Below are 22,935 nucleotides of genomic sequence, written 5' to 3' on the forward strand. Positions count from 1 at the left end.
GGTAGACGGCAACCTTTTGCATAAGAGATCATCACTGGCACCCTGGCAAATGGGTGCCAGACAGGTAGTCATCCTGTGGACAATAGCAAACCATCAGGAATGGATTAGGTTCTTGGTCAGGACAAACCAGGAACTTGTAAATATTTTTTTTTTGTCTTACTTGATGGGTGTGAGGTGGAGGTCAAGGGAAGGAAAATGATGCTCAGGTTTCTGTCACCAGACCCTCCCAATTTGTGATGTAATTTTAGGGGTGTTGTGGGTATCTTTGTAAAACTGATAAAAGTGGGAGCCATCCTTTGTTCTGGGCTTCTTCTTGCTTCTCCCATGGGGTGGGCAACAGTCCTTTAAAATAAAGACCAGGCCTACTGGCTGCTGTTTTGCTCCTATATACCTGGCTGGTGTCTTTGTTTGATAATCCAAGTGAGGCTAAGGATTTTCCTATAACATGGCTTTGAGAACTGATAGCTAAAAGTCTTCCAGGAGCTTCTGGCCCTACAAAGTTCTGTTTGTGGACTCCTTTGTGACTAGATCATTGTAAGAGGAGGAACCATTTGCTACCCATTCGTAACGTGTGTGCTTTTGATGGATTGCTACTGTGAACTAATAGACATAAGCGCCAAGTACCAAAGTAGAAGTACACAACATGAGGATGGAAGGAATCGTTTCAGCTAAGTAGTGTGGCATAAGAGAAACCAGTCAGAAAACAATGTGATTCTTCCTTAGTGGAGCTTTTATGAGAACGTTGTTGGACACACGGCAGAGGCTGTTTGCTTTCTTACGAGCTTCACATGCCACAATAAACAATTTCTTCGCCATTGTTGAGGGAGCGTCAAGCTAGAACGTATAATGTATTAATTGAAGAGTAATGGGTAGTTTAGCTTTTGGTCTAAGTTTAACACTTCAGTAACTGGGAAAGAAAGCTTAACGGCAGGCAAGTGGTGCCCCGTTGCCATAGGCAACTTGAAAAATTGGACCAGGTGACTGGTTCCTGGTTGCTGTAGAAGATAAGAAGGCGATTTCTCCAGCTTTCCATGTTTGTCTCTGTGTGTATGACCTGGGCATTTCCTCTTTTCATATCCTTTGCAATTACTAACTTAATTTGAAGCGTGTGCTCCCAGGGATTCTCAGAGCAATGTGGTAGAACCTCTTTTCGTGTTAACGTCTCCGCTCTGGAATGTATGAAGCAGTGGTAATGATGTGTCAGCATGTGCAAAAGGGGGGAGGTGGTCAGAATGCGCCCAAAAGAACGGGATTCTTCTTACTGGCAGAATCAGGTCACATTCTCTCCCTCTCCCTCTCTCCCCCCACCTTCCCAATTTAGCTTTTAGAATATCTGGCAGACACCCAACTTTTGCAAACATACTTCACTTCTGCTTACTGAGGTCTAGCACAGTTATCAACTTAGAATTACAGACATTTGCAATCTGCTTTTTAAATGTGTGCTTTCATTTTTCTTCTTTTTCTCTCCTCCCTCCACCCCCCCAAACGTTTAGTGGGAAGAAATTGGCGAGGTGGATGAGAATTATGCGCCGATCCACACATATCAAGTGTGCCGAGTCATGGAACAGAGTCAGAACAACTGGCTTCTGACAAGCTGGATTTCCAACAAAGGAGCCTCTCGGATCTTCATTGAACTGAAATTCACCCTTAGGGACTGCAACAGCCTTCCTGGAGGACTTGGGACTTGCAAAGAGACTTTTAATATGTATTATTTTGAATCGGATGACGAAGACGGAAGGAACGTAAAAGAAAACCAGTACATCAAGATTGATACCATTGCGGCGGATGAGAGCTTCACAGAGCTAGACCTTGGAGATAGGGTCATGAAGCTGAACACAGAGGTGAGAGATGTTGGGCCTCTGACCAAAAAGGGATTTTACCTTGCTTTCCAAGATGTGGGCGCCTGCATTGCGCTGGTCTCTGTGAGGGTGTACTACAAGAAGTGCCCTGTGGTGGTTCGGAACTTGGCCATCTTCCCCGACACCATCACCGGAGCGGATTCTTCTCAGCTTCTGGAAGTCTTGGGGTCGTGTGTGAACCACTCTGTGACAGACGAACCCCCACGGATGCACTGCAGTGCCGAAGGGGAATGGCTGGTGCCGATTGGGAAATGCATGTGCAAGGCAGGCTACGAAGAGAAGAACAACACTTGTCAGGGTAAGGATTTAATGTTGGGAATAGTTTGGCTGGTATAGTTGGATGATCAGCTTCAAATGCTATTACATATGCAGATTCTTTATACAATGTCAGAGTGAATAGATACATTCCTTATCATAACGATGGCAGTGTTTTTATTTCACACATGCACATAGCAGCATAGATGGAACTCTTGCAGTACTTCAACACCCTACCTTCTCGGATGCTGGGGGCACTGTGGTCTAAACCACTGAGCCTCTTGGACTTGCTGATCAGAAGGTTGGCGGTTTGATTCCCCGCGACGGAGTGAGCTTCTTTTGCTCTGTCCCAGCTCCTGCCAACCTAGCAGTTCGAAAGCATGCCAATGCAAGTAGATAAATAGGTACTGCTGTGGTGGGAAGGCAAAAGGCATTTCCATGCGCTCTGGTTTCCATCATGGTGTTCCATTGCACAATAAGTGGTTTAGTCCTGCTGCCCACATGACCCGGGAAGCTGTCTGTGGACAAATGCCAGCTCCCTCAGCCTGAAAGCGAGATGAGCACCACAACCCCATAGTCACCTTTGACTGGACTTAACTGTCCAAGGGTCCTTTACCTTTTTAGCTTTATCTTCTCGGTGAAGGATCTTCATGCACTCAGCCACAAGTTGTCACTTGATAAGGAACTGAGCAGTGAGCATGCATGCACGAGTTAGCCCTTAGTCATCAAACTCTGACTTTCGTGATGCCAGAGTTCACACCGAGCCTCCTTAGAAGAGCTTCAGATAAGTAGGCAAGTGACATTGTTACTCTGCTTTTCTTAGATGGCTGTAAGCAGATGGCTGTGGCTGCATTTGAGTAGATGGCCATGGCTGTGTTAAGCTACAAACAAATGTAGATTTGCAGAGTCAGCCCTAAGGAAATGAGTGGAATGCAAAGGTCCAGACACCTTGGTCTTGTATTATGGGCTTGTGAGTACAGCTATGTTTGTGGCAGCAGCCCATGGACAGAGTAAATCACAATCTGGACCAAAATTGCACAGAAAGCAGACAAGGGCACAAAAGAATTGCTGTTATCTCTCTCTCGAGTTATAGTCTGCAATTTATGCTTAGTAAGTGGTTGCTTGTCTGCACCGATGAACTCCAGGTGTGTGGAGACAGGAGTGCCTAGGTATAAAGGAAACCCATCCTTTCATAATACAAATGCACTTTGTACAAAAGTCCACTATATTCTTACAAGCATTCTTGCAGTCTTCCATGGCGGCCTCTGACCATCCAGTGTTCCATCAGCTGCTGCTATTAATACACTTTTTGCCGTTTTGCTTTGACTCATTGTAAGTACGGCTTTGGTCGAAGTCTGGCTATATTTGCCGATTGCCCTGGAGGTTGAGTTGCTTGTGCTGTATAGATGGCCGGCCGTCGTTGCTTCGGTTGTGGTGTAACAATTTTGTTTTTACCCTTGAATTATTATTATTTCTTGTGGGTTGTCCTGGAAATGTTACCGAAGGGCGGTATAAAATTACTTGTATTTATAAATGAGCAAATGGTTTTTTTAATGACTAAGAAGCAACAGGGTCATTCAGGGAATTTGGTGAGTAGTGTTCTTTTAAATGTGTTAAGGATTTAGCCCAAATAATGCAGTGGTCTTAAGTTCCGTGTTGCATAAGATGGCCAGAAATTTTCTCCTGCACCCCACATGAACATCTTGCCATGCAAATGGGGATGGCATTGGGTGCTTCAAATCGGGTGCACAACTTTATCCGATCTAACAAGGAAATCTGTGAAAAGATGTGTGGGCATGCATCACTTGCTGAATTGGATTGCAGATTTTAATACATTTTTGCTGTTATTTTTTCTGGACTGTTTATTTATTGATTAAATCAAGGTATGGGTAATTTTATGTGATTGCCAAGTTTCTTGATTTTAAAGAAATGAACCAGAAATGAAAGGGCGGCACCGTGTGTGTCATCTGATTCTAAAAGTACTGGGGTATTCCTAATCTTTGACTATTCAGTGAAAGGAACGTTGGCTATATTTTACTGCTTGCAAAGCAAATTGGCAGCAGTAGTAGCGCTTTTGACTGATTTGGTCGTCCCTGTTCATGTTTGCAAAATGATGGAGGATACTTTATCAAAATGTTCATGTCCATCAGAAAGCCATAAGGCCAAATAAGAGCTGTATTGGATCAGACCAGAAATCCATTGTCCAGTAAAACAAGAACGCAGCCAGATATTTTCAGAAAGCCCATATGCAGGGCATATAGTCAACAGTGTAACCCCCCACCCCACAACACAAACACATAACTGGTGTCCAGATGCCAAACCCCACATAGGTGGATAAGAACAACCTAGGAGCTTGCAGCCAAATGGGGAGGCTGACATAGCTAAGAATGCACATTTTAAATGTTTCCTTGGTTCTCAATGGAACAAGGACTTCAGGGAAGGGGATACTGGAATTACAAGCATTTCAGCATAGCCAATTTGTTTCATTTGCAGTATAAATGAATAACTGTGTGCCAGATTAAGGATGTGAGGTGTTGTAGATGTCTCTGAAATGTACCTGCTAGTCCATTAATAAATTTAATTACTGAAATATTTTTATCATTTAAAAATATTACTTTTATAATTTGTGTGGTGACCCTGTGCTAAACCGGTCACTTCTTTTGTTTGCTGGAGGGCTCATAATTTCGGAGTAACTGGCCAGAACAGCAGATACGTCTTAGATGTCCTCTCTTGGGCTTTGCGAAGCAATTTGCCTTGCAGTCCCTTGGACCAAAACCCTGCCTAAGGTAGCAGAAGAGGCTTATGTTTGGAAATCATATGTTTCCGTAAGGAAACCATGGAATCTCATATTCCATTGTGCTTTCCTATTCTTGCTGTAATAAGGAGTGTAGTATTAAAGGATTCTTACTTTTTATCCTTGAACAATATAATAGATTGTTCTGCAATTGCTGGGAAGAGATGGCAAACTTATGGCATATGATTAGGGGTCAAAAATGTCAAGTTTCATGGCAATCTGCAAAAGGTTATGTTGATGAAATAAATATTGATTAATCAGGCTAAATCCCCAATTTTATAATATTGGACCACAATTCACACTATTTTTGCCAGTACAGTGCTGTGTAGAATTGATTTGGGATACCTGTTGTCTTTTTTTAAAAAAAAATATACTGTATATATACTGTTTGAAGTGTCACTGAAACTGGCGATTGTTTCTCTAATGGAAGAAATGATTGCCTCAGACAGTTGTGGTCATAACCCCACCTGCGGCTTTCTTCGTTATCATGCTTGATGTTTGGAATGGCTGAATTGGGAGTCCTGGAGCAACTTCATATCCAATTCGGTATATTTTAATTTTTTTTTAAAAAAAATGGAGACAAGTACGAGTACACTTGAGATGAAATTCTGTGACTCTGAATAGTCCATTCATGTGAGTAACAGAAGGAAGATTGCACCCTAAGGTATAGTGGAAAAACAGGTCAAGTTTAGAGGATAAAAAAACCCCAGCACGCAACATTAATTGTTCTACTGGGAGCTGATTGCGTAGCATGGAAATAAAGCATCGACGGAAAGACTCTGAGCATGGAAAGCCCTGCATTTGGAAACAGCGGAGCCAAAAGGGAACATTTCCCGCCATAAATACCATGGGTGTGTTTTCTTTCCGATGCAAACCAAAAATGGGCTGAGACGACAGCGTATTAGTTTCCTAGAAATACCATGACCTAAAGTTCCTAATTAACTTTAATTAGAAACTTTCCACAGCATCTTTGCTGAATTGTTGGTTTCGGCGGAGCTGTGTATTATTTGCCTGCATATTCATAATTTGGCAATTCGTCCAAAACATTTTTTTAAAGGTTTTGCTTTGCTTATGCACCAAGTTTTCCTATGGAAACTGTGGCAAACGTACTTAGGATATCACACACTGCTAATTAATTTGACTGCTAATGTTGTGTCCTCTTGCCACTCCCCTGGATGCCTGTTAAGTGGGGTGGAAAAGCTTTACAAAGTTGCGTCTTGTCTCTTGGGCTACAAAGCGTGTTCTCCTTCATAGAGAGCACATGTTGCGGTGGGGTCTGACAGGCCACCCCTCTGTTGCTGGGCGAGTTAGTATGGATGTCCATCCCCAGTGATTGGGCAGTTGGGTTACTGGGCAAATTTTGGTGTTGCCATTTAGGGGGACGGACCAAAGGTTATAAACTCAAGTCATTCAGCACTGACTGGGCTCTTTCGCTGCACGCATCGGATCGCCCACCCACCCTCTCTAATTTCACAGCTGTTGCATTTGACCTTGCTATGCCTGTCATGGGGTCGCCTGCTTTGGGGCAGGGGCCTGGTAGGAATTTTGTCCATTTGGCTGATTGGCTGGTGCCATTTGGTTTTTGCCTACTGCGTAGCAAATCGTCACAACTTGTAAGGTTGCATTGGTTAAAAAATTGGTTGGTGGAGGGGTAAGGATTGGTGGTGCCTGCCCCTCCAATGCTGCTGAGGAAAGGAAATTCCGTTAAAGGAATCCAGGAGCTTGCCATTCTTTTGTCCATACCCCTGAATGGGGCTTAGGGCTGCGCAAGCCCCCGGGAGCATGTCAGGAGAGGTGAGGGTCTGGTGCCTGGCTCCATGCTCTCCTCAATATTATCATAGAATCATAGAATGGAATCATAGAATCATAGAGTTGGAAGAAACCACAAGGGCCATCGAGTCCAACCGCCTGCCAAGCAGGAAACAATTGTTTTCCCTTCCTGGCTTTTGCTGGAGTGGAAGGAAATATCCCCAAGTCGCTTCCTAGCTTATCCAACCCCTGCATTTCACCACCTCATGTTTCCTCACTTACCCCCTTCGTGCAACCCAAAATTGAACAAGGGCATGTAGATCCTGGAGTATACAGGCAAGCTGTCTTAGCACAGCCTCTCTGCCTTTTGGGGGAATGCAAATGAGCAGAAAAATTTGAGGCAATAGCCTCATTTGGGGAGGGGGGATGTGCGTGATTGTGTATTTGTGTTTTTCCATTTTGTTATTTGCTATCTGCCTAACCTGTGGGATGTGGGTGGTGCTGTGGTCTAAACCACAGAGCCTAGGGCTTGCCGATTGAAAGGTTGGCAGTTCGAATCCCCACGACGGGGTGAGCTCCCATTGCTCAGTCCCTGCTCCTGCCAACCTAGCAGTTTGAAAGCATGTCAAGTGTAAGTAGATAAATAGGTACCACTCCGGCGGGAAGGTAAACAGCATCTCTTTGCGCTGCTTGGGTTCGCCAGAAGTGGCTTAGTCATGCTGGCCACATGACCCGAAAGCTGTCTGTGGACAAACGCCGGCTCCCTCGGCCTATAGAGCGAGATGAACGCGCAACTCCAGAGTCGTCCGCGACTGGACCTAACGGTCAGTGGTACCTTTACCTTTACCTTTATCCTGTGGGACTGACAAGTCTTTCTCGAAGAAAGAGATTGGTGGAGCTTTGTTCTTACCCATGAGGGAAACCTGTGTGGGGTACAGCTGGAAAGCAAGTAGGGACTTGCATTGCTATGTCAAGTATGCAAACTTCCTTGCACATAAATAACAAAATGTCCAGTAAACAACTTTTTGGATAGCCAGCACCCTAGGACTGCACACAAATGATTTTTTTAATTTTTTGTATGGAGGAAAATTCAGTAGTGCAAAGTCTTACCTGCAATGAGGAATGGTGAAGCCAAGAAACAGATTTGCCAATTTAGTAAAAACTAATTTAGGAATGGATAACCTGTGGCGCCTCCCCGACCCCTTTCCATACTCAAGTCTGTACATATTTCAGCTTCTGGTGTTGATAATTATGCATCTCTTTAGCCTAATGCTTCTCCTTATAGCAGCATTAACAGTAATTAATGTTCTCCTGACGTTTCGCTCATAAGCGATATTTCTTTATGTATTTTATGTTTGCATTTCTAGTTTAATTTATTATGCACAAAAGATCTTTTTATGTGCACATTGTCTGTGGAGGATTTTTTTTATTAAAAAAACTATTTAAGTCATATTGCCAGTACTTTAGCCCCAATTGTTTCACATCTGCCAAAGCTCTCCTTAGTGAAGAATTTGATATTGATTCATGAGAGCAATGCTCTCCAAACAAGGTTGGGGCTTTTACAACTTTTGAATGTGTTTTGGTCTATTCTAAATATATATGTCTGTGTATAGGTAGATAGATGCAGATCATGGCAAAAAATTCAGAGTGGCGTATTTGTTATCTCAGTTGTCAGGATTCTGGACTGAGCAGCATAATAGCATCTTATTTTGTGCAGCTTCATTGAACGGATGCATAGAAGTCCACACAATGATTTGTATACATATTTTGTCAATGCAGCTCAATGCGTTGTTTGGGCAAGACCTGCATTTTAATGTGAAACACGTGTTGCTGTGTGTGCCGCTTGTACGCTGAAACTGCATCGCAAATTCCAGAACGGTGTGTAATTTCACCGGGAGTTGTTTTCTGATCCGCAAGCAGGTTTGGGAGCAGCTGATAGGCTTGGTCCATTGCGAAATGCAAACCACATGATTTCCTTCTCTGCCTGTAGAGGAGACCTAGACACATGAACACATATAGGAGATCCCAGCTTGAAGCCCTGGATGTGATCTCCTTGAGTGGTTGAAGTGCCGGAGCCAACCGGAGGGAACATGGCCTGGGCTCACTGCCTAGTTTTCATACCACACAGGTCATCAATAGCCCATAATAACCACACATCCCCTCTTCCTTCCTCATTTCCTTGTTTTCTGGGGCCTGGCTGCCATCTCTTCTTCCCACTCTCCTCCTCTGGGTCAGTTGAGCACCTCATTTAACATGGCTGCAGGGTCTAGACCAGGCATAGGGAATCTCGGCCCTCCAGATGTTTTGGGACTACAACTCCCATCATCCCTGACCACTGGTCCTGTTAGCTAGGGATCCATGCGATGTCACCTCCAGGCTTGACTACTGTAATTCGCTCTATGCGGGGCTGCCCTTGAAGCTGTCCCAGAAACTCCAGAGGGTGCAGAATGCTGCAGCGAGGCTCCTCACGGGGTCTCTGCCATGGGAGCAGATTCACCCAGTGCTTTTCAAGCTGCACTGGCTCCCGGTGGAGTACAGGGTCAGATTTAAGGTGCTGCTTTTGACCTTTAAAGCCCTTCATGGCCTAGGACCCTCGTACCTATGGGACTACCTCTCCTGGTATGCCCCACGGAGGACCTTAAGGTCCATAAATAGCAACACCCTAGAGGTCCCAGGCCCTAAGGAAGGGCCTTTTCAACACTGGCCCCGGCCTGGTGGAAAGCTCTGTCTCATGAGACCAGGGCCCTGCAGGATCTGATTTCTTTCCACAGGGCCTGTAAGACAGAGTTGTTCCGCCTGGCCTTTGGCTTAGAATCAGTTTGATTCCCTCCCCCTCTTTCTTTTTTCCTTTCTCCTCCTGTGAAGAGGCTGCCTTTTAATGTTTCAATATTGTATTTTAATCTTGTTTTTTAAGTTGTATTTTAATCAACTTGTTTTTATTATTGGTTGTTAGCCGCCCTGAGCCCCGTCTTGGCTGGGGAGGGTGAGGTATAAATAAAATTTATTATTATTATTATAGTCCCAAAATATCTGGAGGGTCCAGTTTGCCTATGCCTGGTATAGACCACATGGGAGCTTTATAGAGCATGCAGTGTTAGAAATTAGCCAGGTGCCATGCGACTAGCGCAGGTCCAGTTGAGACAACATGGAGATCTCTAGATGCCAGTTTGGCGACTGACATCTCCATCTGGCTGGCCCCTCCAGCTTTCTTAAGCAGGTAAGCAGAAGAGCTTATTTACTGCATTTATGTTCCACCCTCAGTCACAATCGCACCTCGAGGCCAGCTGAGGTGGGCAGATGGGTTGGAGAACCATATAGCCCCCCCCCATTTGACGAAGCAGCTGCCGCCTCATCATCAATGCCATTTCACCAGCAATAGGGGTGTGCTAGCTTATTTGCGTGTTAAGATCCCAAGACCTCCCCCAATAAATAAAGACACAATCGAATTTAGCTAAAGGTTATTGGCATAATTTTGGCCACAACTTTATTGATTACAGATCGTGAGTGGTTTGCTTAGGCTTTGGTTCCCGACTAGCTGCACCTGACCTCAGCAGGACAGCACCGACGACTGGACTCTAGCAGAGGTCAGTAATGGAAAACATCCTGGGGGAGCATTGGACCAGACTCAGACTCAAGCTCACCCCAAATGCTCCCAGGGACCCTGGCATGGCCCTAACCCCTGGAAGGGGATCAGACAAAAGCAAGGCAAGCCCCTGGATTCCTTTAACGGAATACCCTTTCACGCATTGGAGGGGCAGGTGTGGCAACCTCCCCTCCCCTCCACCTTGAACCAATGCCTAGCCACCAAACCTTTCAAAATTGTGACGATTTGTTACGCGGCAGGCGAAACCCAAGTGGCACCAGCCAGTCCGCCAAATGGGAAAATTCCTAACGGGCCCTGCCCTAAAAACAGACGACCCATGACAGCATAGCAAGGTCATAAAGGTAAAGGTAAAGGGACCCCTGACCATTAGGTCCAGTTGTGGCTGACTCTGGGGTTGCGGCGCTCATCTCGCTTTATTGGCCGAGGGAGCCGGCGTACAGCTTCCGGGTCATGTGGCCAGCATTACTAAGCCGCTTCTGGCGTACCAGAGCAGTGCACGGAAACGCCGTTTACCTTCCCGCTGGAGCGGTGCCTATTTATCTACTTGCACTTTGACGTGCTTTTGAACTGCTAGGTTGGCAGGAGCAGGTACCGAGCAACTGGAACTCACCCCGTTGTGGGGATTTGAACCGCCGACCTTCTGATCAGCAAGTCCTAGGCTCTGTGGTTTAACCCACAGCGCCACCCACATCCCAGCAAGGTCATAATGGACCTTGAATATAGGGAGGGTGAGAGAGTGATCCGATGCACGAGGTGAAAAGAGGAAGCTCAGAGCAACGTGCGCGGTAGATATAGGTCCCTCGGTTAGCATGAACAATTCCAATGGCCAGAATTACCCCAGCAACCGAGGGACCACCAATCGGGTTGTTGTGGCTATCCAATCGCTCCTACCCACACAAGCAGCAATGATCTCACTGCAACACGTGCTCTTTGTGAGGAGGACATGATTTGTGATGCAACACTGCAAGGAGGTTTCTGCACTGCCAGCAGGTAGTGGTACATCTCTAGATAAGAGCAGAGATGTTTTTCTGTGTGTGCTTGACTTTGTAAGTCTGAACTGCATGGATAAGTTGCACAGAAAATTGTAGAGCCACGAGCTGGGAGCTCATTATAGGCAGAAATGTAGCAAAACAAACTTCTGCTTTTCTGGGGATACTGTAGGTCTATACAGTCCTCTCATCTCTTTACACTTTCTTCTCACTTCCCCTTTTGGACAAGACCTTCCCTGTCACGACTGGACTGCATTATTTCCCCCCTGGTTTTTAGCAGTGCTCTCCCCCTCAGTCCTCCTTCATTATTTTTCGACTCTCGCTGATCGAGCATGATTTCATATGTCAAAACTCGTGTGCTAAACTGGGTTTGATTGTCTTACATACTTGCTCAGAAAGAGGCCAGTCAGATTTCCGAGCATACTGCTGCCCATACGAATGAAGCATTGCAGCATTTGCCACTTGTTCTCGCCTGGTGACAGCCCAGGCTTCCTCTGACAGAGCTGGTGGCAAGGAAATTGGACGTGGTTAATGGCCAGTGATCCATACTGGGTCATTTCAGTGCATTCGTGTAGGTGCTCTTAATGCTTCAGAGGAATAAAATTCAGATATAACCAAATCTACTTGCAAGTAGGGATGTGGGTGGCACTGTGGGTTAAACCACAGAGCCTAGGACTTGCCATCAGAAGGTTAGCGGTACGAACCCCCGCAACAGGGTGAGCTCCCATTGCTCGGTCCCAGCTCCTGCCAACCTAGCAGTTCGGAAGCATGTCAAAGTGCAAGTAGATAAATAGGTACCGCTCCGGCAGGAAGGTAAACGGCGTTTCCGTGTGCTGCTCTGGTTTGCCAGAAGCGGCTTAGTCATGCTGGCCACATAACCCGGAAGCTGTACGCCGGCTCCCTCGGCCAATAAAGCGAGATGAGTGCCGCAACCCCAGAGTCGGTCACGACTGGACCTAATGGTCAGGGGTCCCTTTACCTTTACCTTTACTTGCAAGTAAGACCCACAGCAGAAATCAGCAATAAAGCCTTTTCTTTTGTTTCCTGGCACATTGTAAGTGTCATCTTACAAGTATAAATGCTTCCCCAAACAAACAGAAACAAACAAACAAACCCCTCTTTACACATAGAAAGTTAGCATGATTGAGGGAATGGTCCAGCAAGTTAGGAGTCTGCTGCTTGTATCAGTTGAGGTTCCAGAGGGGTAGCTGTGCACGTCATTGCAGCAAAGAGAGTCCTGTGGACCAACAGATTTATTGCGGCTCAAGCTTCTGCAGACAGGAATCCACTTCATCAGATTCAAGCTCACTTTAGTCCGTGAAGCTTATGCCATAATAAACTTGCTAATGTTTAAAGTCCCACAAGACTCTTTATTGGTTCCTAAGTGAGGATATTTAATGCTGCAACAATGTTTGCTCATTCAAGTGCTAAGGAGTGCAGACGAATTCGCCGTGCAAGGCTTTTTCCAGAAAGGGAGACAAGCTGCAGTCCCTGTGAGGCCTCATTTGTAGGGGTACCCACAATCGTAGCATCTTAAATTTAAATTTGCTTTATTTACTGCATTTTATTTATTCTCCTTTTCACACAACTGTTATCTCTCGAAGTGGTTCCTGTTAATACTAGTGCAAAAACTGCTTTGCAGGGTGGTTTTGTATTGTGAGATGTGTTGGAGGAAAATAATGAGATCCGTCTGACATATGTTTGGGTTAATTAACAAAAGAACCAGCTGGATGCCTGGGTTCAAAATGCTGGGCTTTGCATACTCTCCAGCAGGAGAGACCCCCCCCCCCAGCAAAGTTTAAAAACAGTCACAAAGTTAAACATCCGTATAGTATGGGAATATAGGCTGTCAGACCCCTTTTCATATCCCGTTTGGCCTGCTTACAGTGCTTGCCCTCTCTCCCCCTCTGGCAGTGAACAGTCCACACACTGTTAAGGAAGCTTAAAATGCTTTACTTACAAAATCCAAAGGTCTGATTCATGCGTCATTCCATGCAGCAGCGTGGAGAACACCTTTACAATACCCTTGGGTACAAAATACAGAAAGTTAGCTTCAAGCATGCATTCTGAGCTTGGAGCAAGCTCAGACATGTCCCTCCTGGTTTATCACATGGTACAAAGAAAGTGAGAGAAAGGAGGATGAGAAACTTCATTTCCTATGACCTGAGTCTAGATAAACATAATGGTGGTGGAAATAGCACTACAACCCACCTGAGAATCTCGACTCACCTGTTGAAGTCTAATGCTATAGGACAGTTTTCAGATTCCCCCCTCTCTCTTTTTTAAAAGATATTTATTAGAGTTTCCATTTTTTTACAAACAAAAGAGAAAACAAACATAAAAATATTAAAAACACTTAAATTTCACAGCTTATTTTCTTGTGACTTATTTCCCCGACCTCCTCATACCTCCCCTTCTTGTATACCCAGTTTGAATTGTTTATACAGCAAATCCTTATCTCAACATCTTAAATTATTGTAGCTTTAAATTCTTACTTACCAAAAAAAAAATCATTTTGTCATAGTTACAGCTTGAAACCACTTAATTTCAATCCAGCATCATTCAACATTCCTTAATTTTACAATATTTTTGTAGATAATCTTTGAATTTTTTCCAATCTTCTTCTGCCGACTCTTCTCCCTGGTCCCGGATTCTGCCAGTCATTTCTGCCAGTCCCATACAGTCAATCAGCTTCATCTGCCATTCTTCCAAAGTGGGTAGGTCTTGTGTCTTCCAATACTTTGTGATGAGTATTCTTGCTCAGATTCCCCCTCTCTAGCTCTGCAAGATTGGCTATTTGTGTTCTCTGCAGTGTTTGATATGGGGGAAATGGCAAACAACAACAACAACAACAAATTATTTATATGCCACCCATCTTACTGGGTTGCCCCAGCCACTATGGGTAGCTTCCAACAAATTAAACACATTAAGCACAGTCAAACATCAAACATTAAACACTTCCCTACATAGACCTGTCTTCAGATGTTTTCTGAAAGTCAGATAGCTTTTTTAAAAATAAAAGAACCTTATTTTTATTCATATTAAAGCCTGCTTACGTGACAAATTTAGGGAGTAATCGAATCAACAGGATTTTCATCCTTGGCTTTCGTGAAACCGTCGCTGGAGTGTGTTCAGATTAGTCAGGTTGCTTCAGAAAATATTGTTTTTGCAAGGTTAATTGAGACCATAGGCAAACTGTGTCGCTTACCACAGCAATTAATCTTGGATTCTGCTAGGCTTTAATCTGACACGTACAGTTTTCACCCCCTGTAACAGACCTTTGATACATTTAATTCTGCTGAGCAATATTGATTACGCTGCTGTGCCGTGTATGCATCCCAAAATTTCACAGGCCTTTCTTGGTATTCTCTTACTGGTGATTATTACCTAAAAGCTCAACCACAATGTGGCCACATCTGGATGATCAAATGTACGAGTTGCATGCAGCCACAGCAGGTTCTTTGCTCCTGCTTGCCTCTCTTGGGTGAGCAGGGCAACCAGCCAGGAAGTTGCAGATAGCCACAGTTTCTTAGAATCATAGAATCATAGAGTTGGAAGAGACCACAAGGGCCATCGAGTCCAACCCCCTGCCAAGCAGGAAACACCATCAGAGCACTCCTGATATATGGTTGCCAAGCCTCTGCTTAAAGACCTCCAAAAAAGGAGACTCCACCACACTCCTTGGCAGCAAATTCCACTGTCGAACAGCTCTTACTGTCAGGAAGTTCTTCCTAATGTTTAGGTGGAATCTTCTTTCTTGTAGTTTGAATCCATTGCTCCGTGTCCGCTTCTCTTTAGCAGCCGAAAACAACCTTTCTCCCTCCTCTATGTGACATCCTTTTATATATTTGAACATGGCTATCATATCACCCCTTAACCTCCTCTTCTCCAGGCTAAACATGCCCAGCTCCCTTAGCCGTTCCTCATAAGGCATCGTTTCCAGGCCTTTGACCATTTTGGTTGCCCTCCTCTGGACACGTTCCAGTTTGTCAGTGTCCTTCTTGAATTGTGGTGCCCAGAACTGGACACAGTACTCCAGGTGAGGTCTGACCAGAGCAGAATACAGTGGCACTATTACTTCCCTTGATCTAGATGCTATACTCCTATTGATGCAGCCCAGAATTGCATTGGCTTTTTTAGCTGCCGCATCACACTGTTGGCTCATGTCAAGTTTGTGGTCAACCAAGACTCCTAGATCCTTTTCACATGTACTGCTCTCAAGCCAGGTGTCACCCATCTTGTATTTGTGCCTCTCATTTTTTTTGCCCAAGTGCAATACTTTACATTTCTCCCTGTTAAAATTCATCTTGTTTGTTGCATCTGAGTCAGGACACTGGCGAATGACTTCCAAACAACCAGGGCCGTCTTAACTATAGACGCTAGGGGTGCAGGGCACCCGGGCGCCAGGCTCTCAGGGGCACCAGGCTGAGAGTCCGGGGCCCGAGAGTTGAGTCCAGGGAAGAGGCCGCCCGTCGGTCAGAGCGCCGCAACGGGCTCTTCTGCTGCGGGCGGCTCTCCACCACAACCCCCTGGCCTTCTGCCCAGCATCTGATGGCAGAGTCGTCGTCAAAGTCTTAAGGTGCCGCGGCACCAAAGTGAGCGGGCGCACCGGGTCTCTGGATTGGCTTTTATGAGCCGCCCGCAGAGACTTGCCGCTTGGGTGCCCGGCGGCCGCCAGCCTTAACATTCCTCCTTTCCTTTCTCTGCCTCCCAAATTGTAGGTGCCTTGCTGGAGACATAGGATAACATGTGAGCAGGGAGGGCAACGCAGGCGACAAAGAAATTGGCTTGGTGGAGTCCCTGGCCATTTTATTTGATTTGTAACCCCCTCCCTCTTTGCCGACACCTGGCATCCAACTGAGCTCCAGCCACAGAAGCTCCGTCCAGAAGGCAGGTGGGGACGGGAAGCTGGGTGGATTTTTGCACCCTGGCACTGCATATGCTTAAGACAGCCCTGCAAGCAACAGATTAAAATTAGTCGTTGTGCTCCTTGGCACAGCCCCGTTCATGCAGTGATAGGACATGTGATCACTTTCCCTGGGATCACCCGTAGGAGAATTATTGGGAAGAAGACGATCTAGTAATTACATGGGGGCAGTGGCATGGAAGCAGTAGTGCTCGGCTGGTGAAACAATGGAGCTTAATTGGCATTTCCTCAAGTGTTGATTATAGGTGGAGGAGTAAGCAAATTGTATCTAAAGTATAATTATGCAAATGAGCTGGAATGGTTAGCCTGTCGATGCATTTAGTCGCTTAGAGTTGGCTTGATTCATGCTCCGTTTTTTTCTACCCTTTTAAGCTATTAGGAGAAATGAATGCCTAATAAGTTTTTTTGGGGGGGAGGGGCAGGAAGGCCACTGTAAAATCTGGATTTCAAATGTTTTTCTCTACCTGAAGGTAGGGAAGCGGGGGGGGGGAGCAGTCCAACTCTGAGACATTCTGATCTGAAAGGGATCTTCCTTCACAGGTGTAGATTTGCAGCGAGTATTGCACCACTCCCATGCAAAATACCGTATTTTCCATGTATAAGACTAGGTGTCCCTCCTAAAAAATATTGTCAAAAATTAGGGGGCGTCTTGTACATGGGGCCATCTCTCCCCATTTTCTTAAATCTGACTCCCCCAAAATAGGGGGCGTCTTATACATGGGGGTGTCTTATAGATGGAAAATACGATATATACGTGGAGATGCCTTGCAGTATGCAAAAGGAGTTTGTCTTTCAAGGCCATGGTCCCAGAAAAGATGTGGAGCCACAGAGTCAGACCACCGGCCTATCAAGATCAGTTTGCTCTACATTGGGGTAGCCCATATCATGTCCACTATGCATGGTTGGACTTCAGCCGCCATCAGCCCTTGGTTATATGTGAGGCCAACAACATTTGAAACCACCACATTGACTACCTTTGGTCTGTTCTGACAGCAGCTCTCCAGGGTTTTAGACAGGAATCTTCAGCTAGCCTTACCTGGGGATTTCAGTGTTTGAACCAATGACTTTTTGGAGGGGTGGGGTGTTTTGTTTTATTTTTGCATTCAAAGTACATGCTATACTCCTCAGCCATTGCCCTGTCCCAAACCCTGCTATGTAGAGTTCTGGATTCATTCAGAACTCCTTAGCTGAGGCCTTTAATGATTCCTGATGACTTGAGGAGATGTCATTTTTCAGGCAAACTCTCTGGGCCCCAGTATGTTTTCTCTCATAAATGGTTGGGTTGGGAATGGGACTTCTTCCACCATGAGGGGCCTTCCTGTAATCAGTAACCCATGACTTTAAAAAATGAAGTAAGAACCGCCCCCCCCCTAAAAAAAGAAGAGAAGGTGCTGTAACATTACAGAATTAGGACTGTACTTGGAAAAACCCAAATTATGGGATGTGACCCTATAGTATGGGAAATCCTATAGTCTCTGAAACCTCAGTGCCTGTGTTCAGTTATGTTTTCAGGGATTGGTGGGGTCACTGGGTAGTGTTTTCTGAAAACTGGTAGATGTTGGAGCCTTCAAATTGAAATCTATGTTTTGAGTTCTTGTTAAATTATTGAGAGGTGCCTACATGGGAGACCTCGACTCTGAAAGTTACAAAATTATGCAAAATTAACCACCTTCCGGTAGACAGCAAATAAGTATTATTATTTTAATTCTTAAAAATGTAGAGTTTACTTCTTCAATGTCATCCTATCAAGGGCCTTTAGTGTTTGTGTTGAGAACTCAAGAGAATAACATGCTGACGGTATTTTAGTGATTTTAATTATGATCCGGTAACGAGCATTTCTGAACTCCATCTGGACTTTTCAAATGTACAAATTGTATTAATCTGGTGGAATAAAATTGTATCTGCATTAATGGCTCATTTGAAAGTCTTCGAAACCCCTTATGGGTACATAATCATGTTATATCTCTGTTGTTCACATTGTTTCTACAAAATGGCCCCTGAGAGGAAGAAATGCTTCTGTTCCAGGCACTGCCATTATTGGGGTGCTGATGTTACACCAGCTTCAGTGGATTCCCTTAGTGGTGCTTTTTAGCCTATTAACTATTAGTTGCTCGGGATCCATATAGGCAATCAGCCTTACCTAGACATGCTAGGGTCTACAGCTGGAATGTTCTGCAGGCAGGTGCTGAACCATTGAACGCTGGCTCTTCCCCTGAAAGCACCTCACTGGATGGATCTACCAGATATGGGAAGGGTAGGATGCCAAAAAGGTTAAGCAGAGTTAAGATCTGGCATGGCATCACAGAAAAAGATGCCGTGTACAGCAGGTTGAGTCTGCCTTAAAATGCACATCTATCCAAAACAGGCATCCTATTAGAAGTAAGGTAAAGGGACCCCTGACCATTAGGTCCAGTAGTGGCCGACTCTGGGGTTGTGGCGCTCATCTCACTTTATTGGCCAAGGGAGCCGGCGTACAGCTTCCGGGTCATGTGGCCAGCATGACTAGGCCGCTTCTGGCGAACCAGAGCAGCACACGGAAACGCCGTTTACCTTCCCGCCAGAAGGTCTACTTGCACTTTGATGTGCTAGGTTGACAGGAGCAGGGACCGAGCAACGGGAGCTCACCCCGTTGCGGGGATTCGAACTGCCGACCTTCTGATCGGCAAGTCCTAGGCTCAGTGGTTTAACCCACAGCGCCACCCACGTCCCCCTATTGGAAGTAGTAGCTCTTAATTCATACTCTGTATTTATCCTGCAGCAGTACTTGTGTTTTGATTGATGCAAACGCCAAGAACCTAGTCTTGCAAAGACAAGAGGCTGAAAATGAAATCAAAATGTTCATTGCCTTGTTGCTCAAGAGAGAGTGTGTGGGCTCTCTCTCCTTCCTCTGATCTGGAACTCAAGCAGAGATATTTTGAAATGCAAGTTTCAGCTCAGAGCCGAAAGAGTACCTCTCTCCTTTGGTGCCAAAGAAGCTTTCTGGCACTTTGGCACTGAATGGATTTCTAATGCAGTCACACACAGCAGTATTTTGCCCATGGGGTTTTCTTGGCAGGGATACTGGAGTGGCTTGCTGGTTCCTGCTCCAGGTGGATCACGTTTGGTCAAAACTCTCCACTATGACCTGTCCATCTTGGGTGGCCCTGCACGGCATAGCTCATAGCTTCTCCGAGTTATTCAAGCCCCCTCACCATGGCAAGGCAGTGATACAGCAGTACTGATAACTGTAAAATATTTCTGAAAGTTACTTTTTTCAGAGTTAGTAAATTTCTCTGTCTGCATTGTTTCCACGCAGCACTGAGTTCTAGATCCTTGCTTTCAATAAAAGATTTATTTTTGGAAAACATCCGTATTTCCACAATATATTTTCACTTACAATCCAATTTGCCCCTCTAAGGAATGGATTTACTCTGTCACACAAAGAGTATGGGAATTAGCCACCTTCAGAGTTTCTCCATGTCATGATCAATGAGTAAGCGGGCAACCATAGAGTTTTTGTTCACCAGAAATTTATGTAATTCATCCTGAAATTCATAACGTGTGACAAGACTTTACCTATGAAGAAGAAGAAGAAGAAGAAGAAGAGTTTGGATTTGATATCCCGCCTTTCACTCCCCTTCAGGAGTCTCAAAGCAGCTAACATTCTCCTTTCCCTTCCTCCCCCACAACAAACACTCTGTGAGGTGAGTGGGGCTGAGAGACTTCACAGAAGTGTGACTGGCCCAAGGTCACCCAGCAGCTGCATGTGGAGGAGCAGGGAAGCGAACCCGGTTCACCAGATTACGTGACTCTTAACCACTACACCACACTGGCTCTCACCTGTTGACTTGCAACAGAAGAGTATAGTGTTATCTCAGGTTACATACGCTTCAGGTTACATACGCTTCAGGTTACAGACTCTGCTAACCCAGAAATAGTGCTTCAGGTTAAGAACTTTGCTTCAGGATGAGAACAGAAATCATGCTTCAGCGGCACGGCGGCTGCAGAGGCCCCATTAGCTGAAGTGGTGCTTCAGGTTAAGAACAGTTTCAGATTAAGAACGGACCTCTGGAACGAATTAAGTACTTAACCCGAGGTACCACTGTAATGTGCTATATTCAGCATCCATTGCTATATAAAATTCAGGACTTGGGCTATAGGCAACTCCCCATTTGTGCATTTGGCATGTGTGCAACCGCCAGTGTACACACAGTCCCCCCTTTTTAAAATTTTTGCTTTATTAGTTCCAACATAAAAAGACCAAACAGTCAATAAAACAAAACAAAACAAAAAACCTTTAAAACAGGGGTTGCCAAACTTTTCTCAAAGAGGGCCAGATTTGATGAAGTGAACATGCGTGAGGGCCGACCAAAGTTTTTGACTTTTGAAATTGCTAGGCTCTTGTAAGAATGTTTAAAGAATTAGGTAAAAAGGTAATGGTTATGAGAAGCTGGTATAAATAAGATTTAAATTTTAAGTTTTAAGGTTTAATATAAGATAAGATGAAAATAGAGCAAGGTAATGTATTGACAGAATATTATGAATTATGGAAAGGATTTGCTGTGACAATTATCAATCAAGATACAAGAGATGGGAGGAGGAGGAGGTCATGGAAAGAAGGTAAAGAAAGTGGAGAATTTGAAAATGATGGTTTTATTTTTTCTTTTTTATTTCTGTTTTTGTCTTTTTTTCTGTAATTTTGTCTTTTTCTTTTCTTTGTGATTTTGAAAATTCTTTTTCAATAAATATCATTTAAAAAAAACCAAAAACAAAGTTGTTGACTTTTTTAAGGATTGAAGTTGTTGAGCTTTTTTTGGGATTCTACCCCAGGAAATAATTCATTCCACAGGTCCGTTCTTAACCTGAAACTGTTCTTTCTTAACCTGAAGCATCACTTTAGCTAATGGGGCCTCCTGCTGCTATTGCGCCACCGCCGCATGATTTCTGTTCTCATCCTGAAGCAAAGTTCTTAACCCAAGGTACTATTTCAGAGTTACCTGAAGCATATGTAACCCGAGGTACCACTGTACATCTAAATATAATACTTTCCTAATACAGATCTTCTATAATGACTTCCCATCACCCCATCATGATACCTTTATACTTTTTAGATTGTCACACTTATCTCTTTCAATACTAATACACATTTATTCTCTTAAGTTTCTATAGTTTCCAAATTTTCTACAGAGGTTACTCCTGGCCTGCCAATGAGTTCAGATTATTGCAGTGCTCACTGAGATACTTTCCTTACAGGTCCTATTCCCTTATAAATGTTTGTTCAGTCCGGTCTCTTAGTCTTTCCGTCATTTTAGCCATTTCTGCAAATTCTAACAGTTTGGATTGCCACTCCAATTTCGTCCTTCCCACATCTCCTTTCCAGTTTCTAGCTATTAGAATTCTTGCTGCCACCGTGGCATAAAGACATATTTTCCTCGTCTTTTTTGGTATATCAGTATCTATGATGCCTAAAAGGAAGGCTTCAGGGTGTTTTTTTGCAGAGGTAATCTTGAAAAGTGTGCACACAGTTTCCGGCCCTGGAAGGGTGCGTCACAGGGCGGGTTTGTGCACATCCTGGGTTCATAGCTGTCAAGTGTCCCTTATTTGGCGGGACATGTCCCGCTGCTGTCCCTTATTGATGAGGCTTCGTTTGGCTGCTGGCTGGGCTTTCTGCCTTTGGCTTGGAAGGGCTCAGAGGTTGGCTTGGAAGGGCTCAGAAGTCATACCTGTGGCTGGAAAATCCCTTATTTTGGCTGCTGATCCCTTATTTTCGAGGCTGCTGGTCCCTTATTTTCAAATCTGTAAGTTGACAGCTATGCCTGGGTTCCTCTAAATGCAACCCTCACATAAACTGGGAGTTGCCTGTGTCCCGCTTGACAACTGCAGTTTATTTTCAGAGATGAAACCAGGAAAGAGAGACCCACCTTTACCTGTGATACTGCAAAGTACTACAGTGGTATCTCGGGTTAAGAACTTAATTCATTCTGGAGGTCTGTTCTTAACCTGAAACTGTTCTTAATTGAAGCACCACTTTAGCTAATGAGGCCTCCCGCTGCCACTGCATGATTTTTGTTCTCATCCTGAAGCAAAGTTCTTAACCCGAGGTACTATTTCTGGGTTACCGGTGTCTGTAACCTGAAGCGTCTGTAACCCGAGGTACCACTGTAATTCCTTCTGCAAATTAATCCTACCAGCAGAAAAGTCTCTCAAAACTGGGTGAGTCTGGCTAATGTGGTCAGGGTGAGCAATTCTGGGCTTCATCAATAGGAGTATAGCATCTAGATCAAGGGAAGTAATAGTGCCACTGTATTCTGCTCTGGTCAGACCTCACCTGGAGTACTGTGTCCAGTTCTGGGCACCACAATTCAAGAAGGACACTGACAAACTGGAACGTGTCCAGAGGAGGGCAACCAAAATGGTCAGAGGCCTAGAAACGATGCCTTATGAGGAACGGCTAAGGGAGCTGGGCATGTTTAGCCTGGAGAAGAGGAGGTTAAGGGGTGATATGATAGCCACGTTCAAATATATAAAAGGATGTCACATAGAGGAGGGAGAAAGGTTGTTTTCTGCTGCTCCAGAGAAGCGGACACGGAGCAATGGATCCAAACTACAAGAAAGAAGATTCCACCTAAACATTAGGAAGAACTTCCTGACAGTAAGAGCTGTTCGACAGTGGAATTTGCTGCCAAGGAGTGTGGTGGAGTCTCCTTCTTTGGAGGTCTTTAAGCAGAGGCTTGACAACCATATGTCAGGAGTGCTCTGATGGTGTTTCCTGCTTGGCA

The 22,935-nt window shown here is 44.8% G+C and overlaps 1 protein-coding gene across 8 annotated transcripts in view; it reads left to right on the top strand.

Moving 5' to 3' along the window:
• EPHA5 (EPH receptor A5) overlaps nt 1–22,935 on the top strand; it is a 263,910-nt gene that overhangs the window by 59,789 nt on the left and 181,186 nt on the right. For all 8 annotated transcript variants that reach the window (XM_081166169.1, XM_081166170.1, XM_081166173.1 and 5 more), the window contains exon 3: nt 1,494–2,157. In XM_081166169.1, coding sequence (XP_081022295.1) covers nt 1,494–2,157 — 664 coding nt within the window. The remainder of the gene's footprint in view (nt 1–1,493; nt 2,158–22,935) is intronic.

Source organism: Podarcis bocagei (assembly GCF_964188305.1).
Source record: "Podarcis bocagei genome assembly, chromosome: 13".
NCBI lineage: Eukaryota > Metazoa > Chordata > Lepidosauria > Squamata > Lacertidae > Podarcis > Podarcis bocagei.